The sequence below is a fragment of the Rana temporaria genome, chromosome 12, assembly GCF_905171775.1.
Source record: "Rana temporaria chromosome 12, aRanTem1.1, whole genome shotgun sequence".
Lineage (NCBI taxonomy): Eukaryota > Metazoa > Chordata > Amphibia > Anura > Ranidae > Rana > Rana temporaria.
In genome coordinates, this window is record NC_053500.1 from 16,385,388 (window position 1) to 16,401,580 (window position 16,193).

A 16,193-nucleotide genomic window follows, 5' to 3' on the forward strand; every position below is an offset into this window, starting at 1 on the left:
CTCACAGGCATGGAGGCTAAGCCGAATGGGAACTGTAGTTGCCATTAGGCCGTGATGTAGCAAGAATGAATGCGCACCGCAAACCAGGAAGTCAGTGAGAATAACAATTCAGGAGTGACGGAGGTGAATAAAACGGCTCCATTTCAAACTAGTTATATGCAAAACATTACTTTTTCCTTTATCAGCTACTGTCAGACTTTAATTTAAGAGGAAAATATTTTTGTCTTTACAACCCCTTTAACCATAGACAGAAAGAAGGTAGCGAGATTTGCCCGCCATTCATTTACCCGCCATGTCTCCTTCCTGGTTTCGCATCATATGTGGGTTTTTTTTTTTTTTTTAGTTTACCCTCTCCCTTGTTATATTTATCTTTATAATTCTTTTCATTTCTTATTCCTTTTATTTCTTTAGATTTTTTTTGTTTTATCACCCTGATGCCAGCCAATATGATTCTGTGCCCACTGGCATGCATTAGACCCTGTGAAGGGCGTCTGAGTGTATCGGCATTGTATAGATACTACCATCAGTGTCTATGACCAATAGGGAGACGTGGCAGTGATCTGTTTTTTATTACAGGGCATCCTGGGATCTGGCTTTGCTTTGAAAGTCCAAGAGCAGCACCGACAGAAGCACTTTGAGAAAAGGCGGAACCCGGCAGCCGGCCTGATTCAGGTAGGGGACGTTCTCTTCTTCCGCTGGGACCTGTATCTAAGAGATGCATTCACCTGTGCCGTACATTGGCCTGTCCTCACTGTACAGCAGATGTCTTCTACAGGAGCAGCTGTTGGGAACAGATGGCACCTGGGGAATGTTGGGGAAATGGGAGAGTGTAGAATAATCTGTATGGTGAAATGGGATAAATATCATCAGATAGGACCACTCAGGGTGCAGGAATTACATATTCATATTCTCTCTCTCTCTCTCTCTCTCTCTCTCCCCATTCCTTTTCCTCTCTCTCTCTCTCCCCATTCCTTTCTCTCTCTCTCTCTCTCTCTCTCTCTCTCTCTCTCTCTCTCTCTCTCTCTCTCTCTCTCTCTCTCTCTCTCTCTCTCTCTCTCTCTCTCTCTCTCTCTCTCTCTCTCTCTCTCTCTCTCTCTCTCTCTCTCTCTCTCTCTCTCTCTCTCTCTCTCTCTCTCTCTCTCTCTCTCTCTCTTTCCTTCTTACTTTTTCCTTTTCCTCTCCCCACAATCCTTTTTTTCCTGTTTGTCCTTCTATCCCCACTCTTCTTTCTTCTCCTCACCCTACCCTTTTTTTTCTCTTTCCTTTTTTTCAGCCCTATCTGTCTTTCCGGCCTCTTCCTGTATCCCCCTCCTCTAATCACTCTTGCTTTCTCTCCTTTCCACCCCACCCTTTTCTCTTGCTCTGTCTCCCTATTGTGATCTGTTCCATGAACTCGTCTTTCAGATTCCACTGTGAAGCAGCGCCACCTCTAGGATTCATGAACCTAGTGCACTTTATTTTTTGTAAGGAACATATTATTAGCTGCCAGAATGGTCTTGAAACAAAGCCCTATGCAGTCAGTATTTCAGCGTCCCATATAGCAGTCAGGAGCGTGCGATCAGCGCTGACTTCTGTCTCTTCCGTATTCCCTGCTTCTCCAATGTCTGGTAAAAAAAAAACAAAAAACAGACTTTATTTTTCTCTATAGCACCATGAGCTGTTTTCTTTTAGATGTACACCAAGCTGAGCGGTAACATCTGCCTTTGTCACTTTCCACTGCTGCTTCCAGCCTTGGCAGCAAAAAAAACAATAAAAATAATAGAAAATGTGTTCTGTAATAAAAGGTACTAAGTTTTACAGGATGCCATGTCCCCAGCTCCTTCTGTGCTTCACCGAGCTGGACAGTGAAAGGAGAAGCAGCAGACTGATGAGCCCCCCCCCGAGCCACCGTTTCACTTACCTAAGCCCCGAATTTTCGAGGGCGTGATCCCGCGTCGTTCTCTTCATGACCGTTCATTGGATAGATTGATAGCAGCGCAGCCAATGGCTCCCGCTGCTGTCAATCAAATCCAATGATGCGGCCGCCGGGGGCGGGGCCAAGTCATGCACTTGGCAGCTATGCATGCCGAGTGTATAACACGGGACAGCGCCCGCAAGGTAACCCCCTTGGGAGAGAGAATCCTAGAGGGGGTTAGCTCTTGTGGGGAGGATCCGCGAGAGCCCCTGTTGGACCCCAGAAGAGGAGGATCGGGGGCCACTCTGTGCAAAACTAACTGCACAGTGGAGGCAAGTATGATATGTTTGTTATTTAAAATAAAAAAACAAACCCATAGTATCACTTTAAGGTACCACTTTAAAGCAGACCTCCTGACAAAATTATTTTCTTGAACCTTTTTATATTCATGGGTTATATTATCACGCTTATCAGTTTGTCTTTCAAATGAAAGCATTTTGACTCTCTTTTAGGCCTCGTGGAGATTTTACGCCACCAATCTGTCGCGCATGGACCTGCACTCTACCTGGCACTACTATGAGCGCACCGTGGCGGTGCCCATGTACAGGTACCTCGTCGCCTCCTCCCACCATCACTTCCCACAATTCCATTCTCTATCCCGGCCATCGTTCTGCCTTTGTTTGCTCGAGAATTTTCAGTTTGCTTTTTTTAAGTTGAATTCCATGTTTGACTTCCTTGTTATTATTGCATTAATTTTTATACTTTTTGTTTTTGTTGTTTACCCCTTCTTTTTTTTTTTTTGTATTTCTTTTTTTCTTTTTTTTTTTCTATTCTTTTCATTCAACTCCCTGCACCCCCCCTCCCATTACTCGTAATGTGTTGTTGCCTTATATCAGCCTATGAAGACGGCTCAGATCACCGTGGACACTAGGTAACTTTTCTCCAAGTTTTGAGCTACGTGTGTGTGTGGACTAACTTGCCGGCAGTGATTAACCACTTTGCAACCAGCCATTAAATGGCCAGTTGAGGCACCTGCTGTCCTTAGACATGTGCGGTTTGTTTTGTTCCGAATTGAAATTCGGACAAATTTATTCGGTATTTGAAAATTCGGATGTATCTGAATTTCTAATTATAAAATGGTAATGAATTTAAACAAATCCAAAATAACGAATACAAATTTCGGACGAAGTTTGATTTCCAACAGTAAGAAAATGAAATTAGAAAATAAAGGAATAGAATAAAATGGAAAGACAAAAATGGAGTAGAACACAATAGAAAATAAAAGCATACAAATTAAAAGAATAGAAGATTAAAGACTAGAAAATTAACCTTCTATTCTTTTGACCTTTTATTCTTTTGACCTTTTATTCTTTTGACCTTTTATTCTTTTGACCTTTTATTCTTTTGACCTTTTATTCTTTTGACCTTTTATTCTTTTGAACTTTTATTCTTTTGAACTTTTATTCTTTTGAACTTTTATTCTTTTGACCTTTTATTCTTTTGACCTTTTATTCTTTTGACCTTTTATTCTTGGACCATCTCCTCTTGGATCATCTCCTCTTGGATCATCTCCTCTTGGACCTTCCTTCTCCTCTTGGACCTTCCTTCTCCTCTTGGACCTTCCTTCTCCTCTTGGACCTTCCTTCTCCTCTTGGACCTTCCTTCTCCTCTTGGACCTTCCTTCTCCTCTTGGACCTTCCTTCTCCTCTTGGACCTTCCTTCTCCTCTTGGACTTTTTCTTCTTTAAAGAATAGAAAATTAAAGAATAGGGAAAAAAAAGGGATAGAATACAAAATATAGAATATAACCATCTTTTGAAATTCCAAGTTAAAATATTGGAATAGAAAATGAAAGCATATAACCATTTCCCAAAATGTAAATAAAATAAATTTGAATTCAAATAGAATAGAAAAAAATAGATTAGAATAGTATAATAAAAAGAATAGAGTAGAAAAAAAAACAATAGAATATAATCATCTTTCAAGATTCAAATTTCGAATAGACTAGAAGAGAAAAGAATAGAAAATAGCATAAACAATAGAAAATAATTGAATATAATAGTTTTCCGAAACTCGATTTTCATATAGAATAAATCAGTTATTTTTTTCTTCATTTCCAGTGGTCCCGAGAGGACGTTTTATAAACGTTAACTGTTTGTCATTTTACATTGGTGTGCTTACAATTGGACGTGCAGAATAAGAGCCAATCAAAATGGCTCTGTGCTTTGTGATTGCTGTGAATCACAGTGATCGCAGGTATTGTAGGTAACACTGGCTGTGATCAGCAGCCAACCCTCTCTTTCCATTTTAACCTCTGTGGGTATGGTTATGTGTAGGGATCAATGTGATAAAACCTTAGACTAAATCCTATGGGAACATTGGGCTTTGGTTATGCATTGTGTGTGTGTGTGTGTGTGTGTGTTTTTTTTGTCAAACTAATCCCTATTCAGTATTGACATTATTTAATAACAAGACGGTAAGATATTTTTTTTTCTTAGAATCTAAAGAGAGCAGTAATTTTTTTTCCTAGAATACTTTAAATATGCATACATGTGTCCTTTCCATAACCATGGTTGAAGATGGTACATACATTATGTTGAGCCATCTACATTATCTCAGAAAGGTGTTGTTTTTTTTTTTTTAAAGAGTGTATTACATTATTATCACCTCTAGAGGGAGCTAAATGTTCTTGTTTACTACTTTAGCGTGTGTCTCTATGCTCTTAGAAGAAGGTACTGCAATATTCCATTTTATTGGTCCAGTAATGATATGCAATGTTATTGACTTCCTGACGTAAATCTCTGGACACTCAGCATTACAGTTTCCGTGGCATGCTTGATCCCTCACCATTAATTTGAGCACTTCCATATAATTCATGACTTTTTTTTTTTTGCTCTTTTCCCCCTCCTTCCCCCCCACCTATTTTGTATTTTGGCGAGCAGCTCTCAAACGTACGGTGCGTCCAGGTATGGCACACTTATATGTGCACTGTAGTGTCTTTCACCCTCCCTCCACCTAGCATTGTGCTGTCGGTCCGCCATCCCAATTGTGGTGTTGTGTACACTCCGGGATTGTGAAACCACCGTCACCATTTTGTGCTGTTGCTGTGCGCGAACGTATGTGAGAGTTTTTTGTATCCACTGGTGTCCACCCAACATGACTTTGCACGTATTCAGAATGGAAAATAAATCCTGGTTTTAGATGTACTAGAAAGACAAAAAAAAGCTTATGTTAGAAAAGTGGAGATGCCCATTGAAGGCAAATTTAGGAAAAAGCAGTCTATACATTCACCAGGAACCATAGACATTAAGCTGGTTCCTCCTAAATTAATGGTCTGCTTCCTTTGGGATTTGGGTTCACTGACAAGTTGGCCGCTTTGAAGACTATGGTTGCTTGGGAGCTGCCACTTTGAGCTGAAATGTGAGAATGCTGTCTATTGGCTTCTGACCAATAGCTTTGCTCGGGTCCAAGATGTCTAACACAGTCGCTTTTTCACGCTGGAAACACAACTTAATGTTGCTTGATCTTTGCATTCCTCCGTATTGTTCGTTGGATGTGAAATGTTGTGGTCGTGTTGTAATTAACCCTGTCCTTTGTGTTTGTGGCTTGCTGGTTCTAGTATGACCCCCCCTTTCTAAATGTTATTTCCTTTGCCACAAATGGGAAAGTTGCACCAACACCACCAATATATTCCACCACAGCTTTGCTTGGAACTCAAAATGCCGTCACTTCGGTCAATCTCATGTAGGTCAAATGTTGTATCCATTCTTCAAACTCAAAACCAGTTGTGTTTTTTGTATCCAACCACCAAACCCAAAACCAGTTCTGCTTTTGTATCCAACCACCAAACCCAAAACCAGATCTGCTTTTGTATCCAAACCCAAAACCAGTTCTGCTTTTGTATCCAACCACCAAACCCAAAACCAGTTCTGCTTTTGTATCCAACCACCAAACCCAAAACCAGTTCTGCTTTTGTATCCAACCAGCAAAAACAAAACCAGTTCTGCTTTTGTATCCAACCACCAAACCCAAAACCAGTTCTGCTTTTGTATCCAACCACCAAACCCAAAACCAGTTCTGATTTTGTATCCAACCACCAAACCCAAAACCAGTTCTGATTTTGTATCCAACCACCAAACCCAAAACCAGTTCTGCTTTTGTATCCAACCACCAAACCCAAAACCAGATCGGTTTTTGTATCTTCCAAAACCAGTTTGAAATTAATTATGCTCAGAGAAGGGGCCTTAGGGAATCGAGAAATAGGGGTAGTGGCCTTAAACTAGTTAGAATTGCTAATCTTTATACTTTATAATTTGATAACTTGGTGTTTCTACTATCTCAATATAGGTTGATCCCACCACTGAACCAGCTGGATCTTCTTCGGAACCTGAAGAGCAAATCTGGACTAACATTCAGGTCAGAGGTTGGGGGATGGGAGCTTGGGCAGTAGGATATGTGGGGTCCTTTATTATTAATGAAGAATTTATGCTATGCCTTTTTTAGATGTTCGTGTTTTTCCAACCTCTGTATTACATCTAACATTGAATGTATACTTTTTACATGATGTTCTATATGGTGGCCTGGACATGGCATTTAAAATATTGAACTGGAATAATCATTAATGTAGATCTCAATACCCAACACAGTTACCCAAATCCATTGACTGATTTTAACAAGCCTACATTGAAGCATTTTTTTTATTTTTTTTTAGCCTTTTTTAATGTGTTTATTTATTTTTTATGTTAAAGGTATCATTTTATAGTTTATTTAAAGACTCATATTTTTTTTTCTATTTTTTTAGGGAAGCTAGTCCAACTAGTCCAAGTAGTTCCTGCACTGATTTTGGTAACTTTGGGGGCGATTTCAATAAACATCTGTGCATGAACCCACACAGATGTCTTTCAAGTCGCCCCGAAGTCAGACTGAAATGCAGCTTTGAAATCGTGCAAGTTCAGATGAACTCTTGTGAATTCAAAGCCGCGCTCCATGTGAATCCTGACGTTGAGGGTCCAGAATCCTGACGTTGAGGGTCCAGAATCCTGACGTTGAGGGTCCAGAATCCTGACGTTGAGGGTCCAGAATCCTGACGTTGAGGGTCCAGAATCCTGACGTTGAGGGTCCAGAATCCTGACGTTGAGGGTCCAGAATCCTGACGTTGAGGGTCCAGAATCCTGGCGTTGAGGGTCCAGAATCCTGGCGTTGAGGGTCCAGAATCCTGGCGTTGAGGGTCCAGAATCCTGTTAAAAAAGGATTGGCCCCAGGGCTCTTCCATATCTCTAAAGTAAAAGGAAATCTCCCCAAAGGGACACAGACTGTATCCAAAATTGGATTTTTTGTGACTTTAGATATCATTAGATTACCTTGTATTTTGTATTGCTACATGCTAGTAGATCGTTGCAATATTCAAAGCGATTGCAATCAAATGTACAATGTCTTTGTCTCATACCTTAGAGATCTTGCCCAATTCTACCCTTCATTAATTTTTGTGCCATTCTCAGTTCCTTTCAGCATACATTTATTCTGTAAAAATATATTTTTTTCTTAAAAAAAATAACAAAATGCAAAACAGACTTTTAATTGGCTGAAGGGCTTGTCTACTTTAATTTCTGTAAAAAAAACGTCCCGGGGGATACTGAATTTTTCTGTCCTTCGTGGAGTGGGCTAGGCTGTATAGTGGAAATATAACAGATGCTGCAATGCTCTGTCACAGGTTTCTCAGAACGCAATATTAGAAACGAAGGAGTTCGTTATTCTTAATTGTTTGTGCTGCTTTAAAACACAAAAATTATCTGGAAAAATACGAGAGCTGCATTTGCTGACTTTCTTCAGAAAATGTCAGTTTTCTGGCGACAAGCGACGCAATGCTCCGATGTGTGTGTGTGTGGGCACTACCGAGAATGGCATTCTTCATGATGAGTAGCTTTGCACTTTAGGCTGCTTTTAAAATATTCAGATTTTCATGTATAGGTGGAGTGTCCTCCTAAAGCCTAGGATGCCCTCAGAATTGTAGAGTAGAGATTGACGCAGGCCATGTTTTTATTATTAAAACCCTTCAGCTAGTAAATATTCATGCCGGGGTCAGTGAACGATGATCAATAATAGAACATCTCTGCTCTGTATTCTGTCTGAAGGCCCACTACTAGGCCTCGGTCTGGAATCAAGTCAGGAATTAAACCTGGTGACCCCCCCCCCCAATGTGATTGGGGTCAGACGTGGCTTTTGCAGTGCAAATGTAAGCCATGGCCTCAGCTGCAGAGGCGATTTAGTATGTGGTTTCCACGGCTACGGGTGAATGCAGTTGCCGTAGCAATGCCTCCTTCTTGGCTAGTGACTCATCCCTCCCGATGGATGTGAGGTGAAATTTGAAAAGTCGGAATAGAAGCCCCTCCATCTTGTGTGAAAAAGAATGCGTTATCAAAGGGGAGACATTTTGGACGCTCCCAGAGGACTCAAGTGAATGTAGCGGAACAAGACGGTGGCCATATTGCATCTGCTGTGTTTACATCCACTACTGAGCAAAGAAATGCTGGAGAACCTGGTTGCCATGGGTGATGCAGGTAGTGCTTCCCCAGACACTTGGAGAATCCTCTGAGCCTCATTTATCATCGTGTTTGAGGAGGCGCATTCCTGAATCGGAAATTGGTCACTAGAGCCAACACACCGTTCCATAGACACTTTGACCAGTGAGGCCCTGTATCACATCCAAGGCATGTGGACCTCTCCTAGCTCAACCTAAATGGTCGCCTTTTTGCCATGGTTATTGTTATTAATTATGGACACATGGTTCCTGTAAGGACTGCGCAGGCGCAATCCTTGCCAACGGAAATTTCTGAACCTCGGCCGGCATCCAGGCTCATTCCTTAACATCCCAGTGGATTGGAGGATGTTAAAAAAAGAGCCAGGAGGCCGAGTGAGCGGCCATCCGAGCGAAGCGAGGTCGTGAGGACGACTGGCCACTTACTTCAAATTCCACGTCGCCCTGGAGGTTCGTGATTTCCGCCGGCAAGAATTGCGCCTGCGCAGTCCTTGCAGGAACCATCTCGATAGCCGGAACCATATCGTCAGATCACCGACCTTCATAATTATAATCAGTTAAGACTGGGAGTATTATACAAGCCAAGCCATGACTGGTTCTCTTTACTTGTATGTTTGGTAAACAGACAGGGTACATTTCAATTGCCATGTTGGTGTAGCTGACCAGCATATTTGTGTAGGGGGATATTGACTTTTGAGACCTCATTTTACCTTTCTGTCACTTGCCTGGCTTGCTTCTACTAATGCCTGCAGCCCAGGCCCAAGACAGCCTTGTATTAACGAAGAATGCGCCATCTTTCATTGCATTGCAGCTAACATGATATCGCTTTTGTTTTAAGGAAGGAGCCACAGACCGAGCCTCCTCCCAGGTTGGTATCCTGAAGCATCACTTACCTGTGGTAACCTAAACTCACACCCACCCATCTCTGTCGCTGTTTGCTTCATCCCCTGAGCATCTAACATGCATCTGTTCTATAACATCTTGAGTTTTTCAACTAATTTCCCTAACACAAAAGGGCAGCTAATTCTTCTATTGAGTGAAGGAAGCCATTTTGTGGTCTTAGGTCAGTTCTTTAAGAAAAAAATGGTGTTCCCTTTTGTCCTTGATATTGTAGCAACTGGCCTTTTTAGGTTATAAAAAAAAAATTCCAAGTGCATTTTCCCCCATCAAACCTGACCAATTTACATATTGGATGTGGGCTTTTGAATGGAAATGATCGTAAGCGATGGTTCTCCCTGCCCATTTCTGCCAACATTGTTGTCTCGCTTATTCTCCAAGACTGTTTTGGTTGGCCACTCTGGTTATCAAGCCTATAAAAAATCGGTGCAGTCACTGGGTCTCGTGTATGGCTTTTTACAAAATTGCTGCCTTGGCGATGCAAGTTCTATAAAATAAGCCCACAAAATGGCTCCTCCTACCAATATAAGTAGTATGTATTTTTCTTCAAGCCCAGCTCCAGTCGGGACTCTTGGAAGGGTTAGAAGCTCTCATTTTTCTTGATGAGCGTGTGCAGTCAGCAGTACTAAAATCCTGAACTTTTCCTCAGTATACTAATCAATGGTTTCTTTGCCTGTCCAATGGAGATTCCTGTGTCCCTCACAAGGAAGATGCCATCTAATGTCTATCCTATCACTTATCGCAATATAGAGTCACTTATCGCAATATAGAGTCAAGAGACCTATTTCCAGGAGATACAAATAGCATCAGCTGCACACCATATGGATAAATAGCCATTCATTTTACAGTGTGATTGACTGGATGGATGGCACCTTCCACCATTTGGATTTGTAGACATTTCCACCAGTTGACCATTCTTAACGAATAATTGTCTATTAGGAGATGAAGGTAAACCAACTAACCATTCCGGATCGCACAGGAAACCTTTTTCAAGGCACAGTGTCTCAAAAAAGTGGCCCTGTATAGTCCTGATACATTTGTTGGTGAAATCCAATAGCATCAGTTGCACACCATATGGATAAATGCCCATAAATTTCAGAGTGTGCTGTGATTGACTGGATGCCACCTTCCACCATTTGGATCTGTAGAAATTTCCACCAGTTAACCATTCTTATAGCATAATTTCCTATTATTAAGAGATGAATGTAAACCAACTAACAATTCGGGATCGCACAGGAAAACTTTTTCAAGGCACAGTGTCTCCAAAAAAAAAAGTGGCCCTGTATAGTCCTGAAACATTTGTTGGTAAAATCCAATAGCATCATTTGCACACCATATAGATAAATGCCCATACATTTCAGATTGCTGTGATGGACTGGATGGATGCCACCTTCCACCATTTGGATCTGTAGAAATTTCCACCAGTCAAATATTCTTAAGGAATAATTGTCCATTATTAAGAGATAAATATATAACCAAATTGCAATTCAGGAGCATACAGGAACCCTTTTTCAAGGCACAGTGCCTCAAGAAAGGGGCCCTGTGTGGTCCCAAAACATTTGTTGGTAAAATCTATCCCACTGATATTTAAAACGACTAATAAAAGGGTATACTGGTGGAAATTTCTAAAGGTCGTTTAATGGGAAACACAAGCTGGAAAAAAAAAAGCCTTTTTAGTAGACCTGCACAAACTTTAGATTTTGATAACCAACCACTCCCCCAGCTGCGACAGTTATCACCAGAGCAGAAAGTAAGGGGAAACTTACCTGATGGTACACACAAGTAAAAGCCTAATAGAGGTTCTAACCCTTCCTCCCCAAAACAGAACAAATTGGACTGTAGTTTTGGCTTTCAGAGTCTTGTGATTCATCAGTAACTACGATCTCATATTCTACTTATCACTGACCAGTCTTTTGTGTCATTGCCAACTGTGTTGGCTTCAACCAACCCTAAACATATCTGCATGTCTTCATTTTATAACCGCATTAAACAGCCTCTTCCATCTTTGCAGTATTTTCTGATAATGTAGAGTGTCTGGTTAAAGGGGAACTCAATGGAAATCTGCTTAGCGGGTGAGTTTAGCATAGTATGGAAGTTGGCACCGCCCTCTAACTTCTAGGAACCAGTACTTGGTTTCTGCTTCCCCTTGGAGCTAAGAGATTCCAATGATGCCCATGTCCAAGGCACCTAGAGCTAAAGGACAGAGACCAGAACCAATGTTGCAAAGGTCAAGTAGTCCAGAGTTGGGTTTAATTTGCACACTATAGCTGACTTCATCTTCATTTTAAGAGTCACCTCTTCAGTGGTATGTATGGAGATGACCTTTACTTGATGATGAAAGTCCGTTTTAGAAAAATAATGATGGATTGTTAATTTGCAGAGTTATATGATATGTAGATTATTCAGTTATTCACACAGCAGGCTTGATTTGGCTGTAGAGGGTTTTTGGGGACACGTGACTCCTTGATATATTTGTAGCATGTAGTACTTTATCTCGCCTGTAGGTGTTCCCCTTTCAGATTAATTATAGGCAGCTTTACTTGGGAGGATAATTCAAGGATATCCATAGCTTTCTAAAAAGACCAGTTTCTTGGCTGTCATTGAATCTGCCACTATTCGAAGGGCTGATTCGAACTTTTGCGCAGGTTAACAAATGGGCAATCAACATATGATGGCGGATGTTTCATTGAACCTACGAACCTACAGCCTTTTTTTTTCATCATGACCGTACATCACATTGCATAGATCTAGGGTGTCAAACTCCATTTCATCGTGGGCCGCATCACCATTATTATTGCCCTCAAAAGATCCGGTTGTATCTGTAAGATTAGATGTCCAGCAAATCCCCTCCCCTTACATTAGATGTCAAGAGCCACCTCACCATCAGAAGTTGAGTCCCCCACTCTCCCTTACATCACAGTGCACCCCCCTTACCTTATGCTGCTGCTTGGAAGAAGCTGGATGCATTGCTTGAAAACAGAAAGTAAGGGTCTGGAGGAGGACCAGAGGTGAAGGTGGAGATCTCTGGAAGCTGCAGAGGAGATGCAAGGGATACCTGTGGTATAGATGGTTCATGTTTGTAAGTTGTAGTGCATTGGCTAGGTGCGTTGAGTGCCATTGCAAATTATATTCTTGTTCTATGTCAGTGACTGGCCAAAAAGTATTTCACAGTCCCCAATATCCTAATGGCCCCTTTATTTATATCCTTAGGAGGCCTTTGGACATGATATGCATGTCCTCAGAATTGGAGTACTAGATCACAGCCATGGTCAACATAAATCGAACACCGACCGTTACTGTAGTCACATTTTTTGGCTGTTTTCATTGAGTCAGGTTTTATCAAAGGTCTTAATTTGCATTTATTTTAATATTGGTTTGTTTTCATGATGCTCTAGAATGTTTAGGGAAAAAGTGTGGGAATATCATTGTGCTACAAAAACTGTTCCTTTTATATGAAGTCACCACCAACGGTTAGAAAGTAGTCTTGTAGTTCATTAAACAAGCCTCCAGGGGGCAACACTGTCCTTATTTGTGCCAGCTCCATAAATGAGCCACAAGGGGGCAACATTGTTTTTACTTGTGCCAGTTCAATGAATGAGCCACAAGGGGGCAACATTGTTATTTGAGCTGAGTCTTCTGGCTGTCATGGTGCAATAAAAATAGAGGCCAAGTTATTAACGTTAAAGAGAATGAGACAAGTCAGGTGTTTTTTAAAAAAACTGTTTTTTTTTTTTTTTGTGAAGGCTCCATGTATCTTTTTTTTCTATTTTTATTTATGCCCTTTATTAGTGAAAAGTTAGTCTGGTTTGACCGGCGTTGGGCTTGTGTTGACAATCTTTAGTTTAACATCGGTTTGGGATGCTTCTGCAATCGATCAAAATTCATTGACTGGTGCATTAGACCTGCAGTTGATCTTCTTCTAAACCTCACGTGACCTGCCTCAAAATATATCCTCTAGGGAAGAGGCTCTCAATCTTGGCTGCCCTTCTACCAGGCCTCAAGCCAACTGCAGATCCCCCCAATCTTCTCTTACCAGGCCTCCAGCGAGCTGCAGTTCCCCTAACCTCCTCTTACCAGTCCTCCAGCTAGCTGCAGATCCCCCAACCTCCTCTTACCCCCAGATCAGATTCCCAGCCTCCTCTTACTGGGCCTCCAGCTAGCTGCAGATCCCCCTAACTGTAAGGTTGATGGTAAAGTTATACTGTATCAGCCGAAATGTGTTGGTGTATCAACCAGCAAGGTCTTTGTATTGTCTGCAACTGAACTTTTAGTGGCTGACAACGCCTTTAAAGACTTCAGTTCTGAGGACTTGTTGCCTCGTGACACCTTCCTGTTTGCTTTCTGAGCTAATAATAAACTAAGCACACCCTTGAATTAAAGTAGCTGTAACCCCTAACTGAATAACATTTTCCTAACAATTGTGATCTTCAATTAAATACTTTCACCATTTTTTCTTATTCATCCTGTGCAGCCAGTCTCTATGCACTACATCAGTGGCTGCACAGCATTTCTTAGGACAGGTTTCCAAATGGTGACAACAGTGGACCATTCTTGTGTAATGTGTGTTGAAATGGCCACTTGTAGTCTCCATCTGAAGCCTGTATGACAAGGTGATAGCGTATTAGGAAATAGGACAAAGCGTGGTCACCCCATAACTGGAAGAGCCTTCATGGCATTTCTCAAGGTGGGTTTCTGGACGGTGACAACAGTGGACCATGTCTGTGTAATGTGTGTAGTCTCCGCCTGAATTCCATGTGACAGGATGGCATTACATTGGCATTACATTGACAAAGCATTGCCACCCCATAATAGGAAGGACCTTCATGTTGTTTTTTTCTCAGGATGGGTTTTCTTATGGTGACAACAGTGGACCATACCTGTGTAATGTGTGGCAGGATCACCAGAGATGATTTTAATAAAATCTGCAGATTTAAATAAGATTGAAAATTGATATTATTATATTATGGATTATGCACGATTGAAGGTTACTTAACCTCGTTTTTTATTCAGGGTTTAGAAGTAGCAACAAGCTCTTATTTTCTCCTTTTCTAATTTGTGGCTTTGACGTTAATTTTTCCGTCTTCCCTAATTTTCCAGTAAAGGGAAAATTATCTGCAATTGCTGCGCAGGGGAAAATAGGTACCGTGAGACTCTGTATGGGAAAGAACCCCCTTCTTCCCAGCTGCACGTCCTGCAACCTCTAACCACCCCCCCCCTAACTTTCCTAAAATCCTCTCTGCTCAGTAGAGTTTCCAGAAATTTGGGACTTGGCTTCTGTTTTTTTTTTCCCCCTCAACTTTGGTCAAGGACAATCATCATATAGCACCAAAATCTTTACTGGCTTCCATTGAAGCCAATTTTTTGGGGGGTACCATACATCTGACCTCAGCCATTCCAGTTGTGTCGAAGAAATAAAAAGGTCTACACACTATGATTTGGAGCCCAAAATTGGTAATTTTTCATTAAGGTCCAGGAAAACAAGCCGACCTGTTCTGTAGAGTGCCCCCCTTCCTCAGGGCTCACAGTGCTGGTTGAGGTAGGTTGATGGGCTCTGTGCAGTTAAAGAATGGAATGGTAAATTTTCTAGTGTTGCTGAAGCTTGGCTCATTTCTCCTACTCGTCCTAGATTGTGTGCAAAGCACCTAGAGGTGCCATAATTGAGATCAGCTAGTTGAGATAGGTTGATGGGCTCTATAGAACTGGAAAAAATGCATATATTGAGAGTTGATGTTGATGGGCTCTGTGTGGTTAAAGTAAGAAAAAAGATGATATAGTGTTGATGAAGCTTGGCTTGGTTCTCCTACTTTACCTAGATGAAGTCCAAAGCACCCGGAGGTGCCTTCATAATTGAGAGCTGCCTACCAACAGCTGCTGTCCTCTATTGTAGACCAAACTGGCCTCCCACTCACTTCCCCTTAATTGCATACACTCCATGTGATTTGTGGAAACTCTATTTGAATAGAAGACCCCTAAAACATCTTAACCCTCCTCCTACCACGGCCTGGACTGGACAATCTAAATGGCAAAACGCCTAGAAGAGAGCGTAATTGGCCTCCTTGGGTTTCAAGAAACTCCTTTCTCTGTTTCTTTTCCTATCACCACATTAAACCTGACCTATTTACGTAGGCAGAGATAAATGGGTCATGTTGTGGCTGTTATCTCTCACATGACAATCAATTTATTTTAGTTGGTTGTCATTTTTATAGGCTTTGGTAATCTCATGTTGCCAGATCGAAGTGGACAAGTGACCCTGAACTGGATGGTAGCCACCAATGATTCCTAGCCTGCAGATTGCAACACAGCTGAGTCCTTGCTGTGTAATTTAGTTTATATCTTCTTGCAGCTTTATGTGGTTTCAAAGTATATGTAAAAATTTAGTCGTTTGAGACCATTTTTGTATGTTTTTTTTATTTTTTTAATACAGCATGGGATAAGATAACATTCCCCTTTCAATCTGATAATGCTTTTCACCCTTGACTACCTCACCAAATTCTAAATACTTAAAGCCTAACTCTAGTCCAAAAATGTTGGTTATGAATTGAGTGGGGAAAAGTTTCAAATTTGGAGCCCATTGGAGAGATTTCCCTTACTGGTGACACCAAGACAAGATACAAAATGAATGGTTGTCCGGACTCTTCCTTACTCTACTAAAAAAAAATGTCTTCAACCTTTTTAGGTAAATTTCCCATCACTTCCTGTCCTGACAGGAAGTGAAGCTAAAACTCCCCAACCGGGTGACCAATAACCATAAAAAACCTGACTGAGGTTCTAACCATTGGCTATTCTTCCCAAAACAAAATAAAACGTTTTGGCTATAGTTTGGCTTTAGTATAGTGGAATGTTCCTGTTTTAGGCCCTCTAATTTCAC

General features: G+C 41.3%; 1 protein-coding gene across 7 annotated transcripts in view; it reads left to right on the forward strand.

Moving 5' to 3' along the window:
- KCNQ2 (potassium voltage-gated channel subfamily Q member 2) overlaps window positions 1–16,193 on the forward strand; it is a 70,254-nt gene that overhangs the window by 35,861 nt on the left and 18,200 nt on the right. For 4 of the 7 annotated variants that reach the window (XM_040331380.1, XM_040331384.1, XM_040331381.1 and 1 more), the window contains exons 7-11: window positions 577–672; window positions 2,407–2,501; window positions 4,836–4,859; window positions 6,241–6,309; window positions 9,267–9,296. In XM_040331380.1, the coding sequence (XP_040187314.1) occupies window positions 577–672; window positions 2,407–2,501; window positions 4,836–4,859; window positions 6,241–6,309; window positions 9,267–9,296 (314 nt within the window). Of the gene's footprint in view, window positions 1–576; window positions 673–2,406; window positions 2,502–2,790; window positions 2,826–4,835; window positions 4,860–6,240; window positions 6,310–9,266; window positions 9,297–16,193 lie in introns of those variants that run through there. The other 3 variants (XM_040331383.1, XM_040331387.1, XM_040331386.1) reach the window with 2 other exon arrangements.